The sequence below is a fragment of the Helianthus annuus genome, chromosome 5 (assembly GCF_002127325.2).
Source record: "Helianthus annuus cultivar XRQ/B chromosome 5, HanXRQr2.0-SUNRISE, whole genome shotgun sequence".
Classification (NCBI taxonomy): domain Eukaryota; kingdom Viridiplantae; phylum Streptophyta; class Magnoliopsida; order Asterales; family Asteraceae; genus Helianthus; species Helianthus annuus.
Window position 1 is genome coordinate 113,340,275 of NC_035437.2, and position 6,558 is coordinate 113,346,832.

Consider the following 6,558-nt stretch of genomic DNA (forward strand, 5'->3'; position numbering starts at 1 on the left):
AGGGGTCGTGGCTCTTACCTGGACGAGTCATAGTTCTTAAACTGCGCCTGTTTTATGTTTGTGGTTATGTCTTCTAAAACTATGTTGTGGTATTTTGTTATTTCGTTGCATGTGTCGACATTCTAAAACTATGTTGTGGTATTTTGTTTTTAAGACTTTAATCAATGGATGATCTGCATGGTTTTACTTTCATATAGCTTGTTGTGATTAAGCTATGGTATTAAGAAGTCACACCAAATAAACCCACGCTTCCGCAAAGCCAGGGTGTGATACACTGATCATCAAATATTTCCATCTTCATGCATATCTCACATATGTATAAATTCATAACTGTGAATAGTTTGTTTTTGTACTTTTTTCTGTTATTTAAACTAAAAAACAAAAAGGGGGAAAAGTAACATGCATTAAGATAAAATTCAATGTCACAGCAGAGAAAATCAACCATCACAAGAAAATTTTTGCAGAAAATTAAAATTTTCTTATACTACCAATGCATGCAACGTCATTTTTTCATAAGAAGTTTGAGAGACACGTAGGCACAAAAATGAGTAGGGGCTATAAAAGTAGCCGCCTAGCTATTCAATGCTTACTCACACACGGGGCTTAGTAGACTGTCATATTCTCACTGCAACAGATATCGTCTTAATTGAAGAGATTGAAATGAAAATGAAAATCCATGGCTGTTAATAACATTTATGGCATAACTATCACTTTCATCTATAAATATTAACAACCTGAAAAAGATTTTCTTCACACCAAACAATCTTCTCTTCAAAAGCTCCTCATCAGAAATTTCTTATTTTAAAATGGCTCACCCAAAAATGATGAGACAAACACACTTTCCTCTCCCTCTTCATAGACATCATAACATTAGACTGAGGTCTAACCTGGAAGGACCTGCATGGGAAGATTGCAGGTATGCGTACAACATGATCATGCGAAGTCCCTTGGGCTTTGTTGTATCTACACATGTCACTATCTATCCAGAACTTCTTCAAGAATTCTGGTGGAATGTCGAAATCGTCTTCAGTGGCACTTCCATGTGGATAGAGAGTAAGGTTATGGGGGTCATAATCACCCTAAAGGAGGAAACTCTTAGAGATGTCCTCCAGCTGGGTGATGATCAAGAAAACACCTTCCTGGATAAGGAAATGGTACAACAAACCTTGACGGACATGGGCTATCATACATACAACGTGTCAAGGCAGATCAGCAAGTCTGGTTTTATACCACCTTTCCAGTATTTGGTGACACAGCTCAGTGTCTGCTTCTCTAAGAAGATAGGACACTTCAATGAGCTGTCATACAGGATGATGGAGGTGATTCATGCAGTTGTACAGGAAAAACCTTACAACTTTTCTAAGTTTCTCATGAGAGACCTAGAAGCAAACATACACGACCGTCAACCTTTTCTGATCTACCCTCGATTCGTGACCAAGGTGATTACCAAACAGCTGGACTTCGGAGGAGTAAGAAGCTGGTATCCAAGGCCAGAGCTAGTGCTTCAAGAGAACATAAGTGATCCAACCCTGGTTCCATCAACAAATCACACTGGTCATAAAACCTATCTATGGTTGTATGTGAAGTGCATGTACAACATGCTCAAGGAGTAGTTGTTTGTTTGTTTGTTTGTTTGTTTTTGTGTGTTTTTAGTTTTTTTTTCTTTACACTTAAAAAAACACAAAAATATGACAATAGATCTAGAGGGAGGAACTAAAGCAGCATATCTGATAAAAAAACAAGAAAAATCTGGTGTAAAATAAAAGAAATCTGTTAAGACTAGTGAAACATCAGAAATTCTGATGTCTCACCAGAAAATCTGATAATATATCAGAAAATCAAATTTTTCATCAGAAAAGTCTCTTGATAACCAGGAAGTCTGATAAATCAACAGAAAGAAACATCAGCAAACATTGCTTTAAACCAGATTCAAGGAAACTTATAACTAACTAAAATTTTGAAATAAGCTTCTTTCAAATTTTTTTTTTCTGAGTATTAGAACAAGCTGTATAACCAACGCTTCCTAAAAGTCAGAACAATGTGTGGAGTTCAGAATTGCAATGTAAGTTAAAACCTCAAACTCTACTAATTCCCTCTCATCTTCAAAAAAAAAATGCTGATTCAATCTCCATATATAAATCAAATGCATTCTGATGAAGTATGAAGAAAATCCAACTCTCAAAGTTTTATTCAAAGATTTTCTGATATAAATCATCAAAAGGAAAACTTAGGAAGATATACAATCTCAAAAGGGTTTCTATCGGACCTTTTTAAAACAAAAAGAGGTCCCAAATGTAGAAAAGGTGCAAGTTGGACATTAGTGTTTATCTGCTAAATCCTTGGAATCTCTGATTTTCATTAAAAGATTGATATTAAATTAGAGATAAACCAAAGGTTTTCAAAAACGGTTGTTTCCTAAACGGATTAAAAACATCATTAAGGTTTCATTAACCACCTTGAATACAAGCAACCCACGAAAAAACACTCAAAGATCTCAGTCTCAAAACACAATAAATACCTCATTCAAAAACAGAGACTTCCATCTTCAACCTTCGAACTCAAAACCCTAAAAAGCCTTTTATGAAACAAAATACCCAATTCTCAATGGCTACTATCAACATCAATATGCCACTTTCATCACCGAAGCTGAATTTCTTCCATTAAAGAGCAATAATGAAGAATATGATATAAAGTGTCAGATTCTAATTGAATTTCTGATCAGATAGCTCAAGCTCTCACAAAGACCAGAGAGGTACCAGGAAAAACTCATACAACAAATTGTAAAAACTCTCCAACTCACAAATCAAATCGAGCTAACAGCACATGTGTGGGGAGATATCTTCATTACAATCTCACCAGAGAAAATAAGGGAATGTTTGGAACTACCCTTAAGCCAAAGCTATGAAGAAGCACCAGAAAAAGAAGATATGTTTTCACTACTTGATGCAGTAATGGGTTACAAGACAAAGATTTCAAAAATCAATGAATTCAAGAGGAATAAGCTACCTGCCTTCTGGCAAGTGTTAATGGAAATTCTGAACAAGTGTTTATCATCAAAAAATGGAGGTACAGATCAGATAAATGTGAATGTTCTAACATTCATATTCAGTCTTAGTAGTGGATTGAATATTGATTTTGGAACAGAAATATTTAATCTGATTAGAAGATCAATTCTGACTAATACTGGAAGGATAGATTCACATATACCTTTTCCCAGATTTCTGTCAGTCATAATTTCTTATGCATTTTCTGAAAGGAACCTAGAAATTCCAAAATCAGAAAATATGTGGAGTATAGAAATCATGAGACCTTGGACTGCTGTAGGGTCTTGGAAGTCAGATTATGATGTGCCTGTTCTGTCAGAAAGAATGATGAGTCTGATACCAGAAGATTCATCCTACAGAGCACAATATTTAAGAATGTTGAGCAAGAAGCCAGAAAACAAGGAAGTTTTTGACAGTGTGTCCCCCATGGAACATGATGCACAAGAGTCAAGCACACCAAGAATGTAGCAGCAGGGTGAATTAGAACCTCATCCAGTTGATGAAGATGTGAACATGAGTCCTGTGTCAGAAGAACATCATGCTGAAATCTCACATATGGGAGAAACAGGTGCACAACACTCTAAACTTAGTATTGTTCATAATTATATGAGTGATTCTGATGATTCAATTCAAGGAAATTATGAAATTTCACAAAGAGGCACTGTTTCTAAAAGACAAAATGTGAGTAAAACCAAAGACCCATTTTCTGAATCAGGATTCTGAGGAGGAAATGTGGTGGCAACAGGTGGAGATCAGTCTACTGATCAAGGAAACCTGGATGAGAAAACTAAGGGTTTCTCAACAACTCATGGAGAACCCGAAAAGGTTCAAGGATATGAGGAAAACCAGAACTTGAATGTGTTTCAATTTTCTGGTGAGGGTATAGAGAATATGGAATATTTCAATCCTCTTAACCTCAGAACAGCAGAGAATGTGTTTTCTGTTGGTGTTAGAGGTGGAACATCTATTGTTCCTCCTATTATCCAAGGACATCAATCTAGGTCAACTGAGCAACTACACAAGGAACTTGAAGACACAACTGCTGTTTGTACTGGGAAAATAGCCACAGAAGATAAACTTGATCTGATATTGGAAGAGATCAGAAATCAAAAATCAGATATCAAAGTATTATCAGAAACTATCAAAGTTGTGCAGAAGCAAACAGAAGACAACACTGCAGCCCTCAACAAACTACAAGAATCATCAGAAAACAGAGAGAGCTCATTAGAATTCAAGAAAGCTCTCAAAGAACTGCAAGAAATCAAGAAACAGATGGCTAAGGTTGCAAGTGCAGGGGAAAGCTCAAATTCAGGAAGAATCCTTGAAGAAATTCAGTTCCTCATAGCCAACAACAGTAGCATGGCTGAGGCTTTTGAGAAGCTGATGGTGGAATTGCCTGCACAGAAAGATCAAAATAAACTAGAATTTAAGAGAATGAAGAAACAAGAAGAAACAAATACTTAAACTCTTGCTAATGTTCATCTGTTAGTAAAGAGGTTGCAGTACAATGTTGCAAGAGTGGCAAAAGTTGATTTTCATGAACTGATAGCTCCAATTCCACATGAAAAACTAGCAGGAGAGTCAGAAACTCCTCAACAACAATTCAAACAACCAGAAATCACTCAACAAGATCAAAGCAAACAATCAGAAACTCCAAAACAGAAGCAGCCCATGGGTCCTCCTCTTAGTAAGCCAAAGTTACTCATGGGTCCTCCACCAAACATTCCAAAGCCAGATACTTCAAGGGTCCAACAGAAAGAACCTGTTCCAGTTCAAACATCTTCCACAGCTCTCACAGGAGAAACAAAATTCAGCATAAAGATGGATACAAAAGAGAAGAGAAGAATGGAACATGAAGTAACCTCTTCAAAAAGGCCAAGATGATTGGAGAAGATTCAGATGGAAACCTCAAAGAATTTGAAGTGCTGAAAGGTGATTTACACACAATCATGTACACTGAAGAACACTTGAAGCATTACTACTGGAAAGGTCCAGAAGACAACCCAGAAAGGCCACTCTCTCCAATAAGCAAAAATATTGTTCAAGTCAGAAATGAGGGAAGTTGGAAAATTCTACACAAACCAATGACCAATCCAATAGTCTCTATTGAGAGAATCATCACTTTACATACTGGAGAAGGTGTCTTAGGTACTGGTGGACAGAACAAATACACCTTCATTAGAAAAGATAACAGCGAAGAAAAAGTTACTGATGGAAATCTAGCTGAGATCTTCACCCACTAGGCATAGTAAAAATGAAGAATATCATTGATAAAGAGCAAAGTGGTTCAGCTGTGTTCAGAAGAGCTCTTGACAGCATCAAAAGAGCAGGAGCAAAGTTATATAAAAGGGCTGCACTGGCAGACTTTGATTTATGTATCAATTTTGAGTATAGCAACAAGGTGCTAATACCTCCTCCTAACAACACAATTCCAGCTGAAATTCCTTCTAAACAAGTGAGAACTGGAGCAATCTTTGACAAACCAGAAATGTGTGTGGTCTTCAAAGATGCTCATAATGAGAAAGCTCTGTTCAGAATCAGTGAAATATGCAGTATTCAAATCAAACTCTGAAATGTATAAAGAACTGCATGAATGAGAAACAAGAGCAGCTCAAGAAGAAGGGGAAGAACAATGAACAGCTGAGAAAAGCAATTAAAGATAGCATTAAACAATGGATGGAATCCAGAGGATGGTACAAAGAACTTTACAAGGAAACTCAAAAGGCAATTGACCACAAGAAAAGGCTGAAACCAGGAGACAAATACAGAAGTGGAGTGAAGATCAATTAATGAATTAATGAGATTAAATTTCTGTTTTTGAGAACAATATTTTATTTTTGTCTGTTTTGAACAATGGTTGGTATCATTACGTTTTATGTTTCTGAACTTAGTTGTTTAAACTTTCTTTCCAAGGATTAGTTGAAAGTTGTTTATGTTCGATATAGATAGTTCATTTTCTTACAATACTTAGGCGGAAACTGTTAGGAAACTTTATTTGTAAGTATTGAAGAAAATCATATTCAACTTGATCTATGAACAAGATAACAGTCCTGAGGATCACAACAAGAAGAAGAAGATCGGATAGGAAAACCGAAAAGAACAACATCTACTTCAAAGTATCATAAGTTGATCAAGAGCTGAAGAAGATTATCAGAGAAGGTCTTTTTGATGGATCTGATGATATTTCTTAGTTTCTGACGATTCTGATCATCAGATTTTCTGATGATTTGTTCACTAGAATTTTTGATGAATTAGGCGGAAACTGTTGGGAAACTTTATTTGTAAGTATTGAAGAAAATCATATTCAACTTGATCTATGAAGAAGATAACAGTCCTGAAGATCACAACAAGAAGAAAAAGATCGGATAGGACAACCGAAAAGAACAACATCTACTTCAAAGTATCATAAGTTGATCAAGAGCTGAAGAAGATTATCAGAGAAGGTCTTTCTGATGGATCTGATGATATTTCTCAGTTTCTGACGATTCTGATCATCAGATTTTCTGATGATTTG

General features: G+C 36.0%; 1 protein-coding gene across 1 annotated transcript; it reads left to right on the forward strand.

Moving 5' to 3' along the window:
- The first annotated feature begins 3,935 nt into the window (after window positions 1–3,935).
- On the forward strand, window positions 3,936–4,928 carry LOC110943472 (arp2/3 complex-activating protein rickA-like). The gene is made up of 2 exons (XM_022185221.1): window positions 3,936–4,430; window positions 4,539–4,928. Exons 1-2 carry the CDS (start codon window positions 3,936–3,938, stop codon window positions 4,926–4,928), a joined length of 885 nt encoding a protein of 294 aa, XP_022040913.1.
- Window positions 4,929–6,558: the final 1,630 nt, after the last annotated feature.

What these genes read in the sequence shown, in the direction of transcription:
- LOC110943472 (XM_022185221.1), top strand. Translation starts at nt 3,936, where the DNA reads ATGGAATATTTCAATCCTCTTAACCTCAGAACAGCAGAGAATGTGTTT. An exon ending in AGGCTTTTGAGAAGCTGATG is followed by an intron (nt 4,431 to 4,538) that starts GTGGAATTGCCT and finishes CTGTTAGTAAAG; the next exon opens with AGGTTGCAGTACAATGTTGC.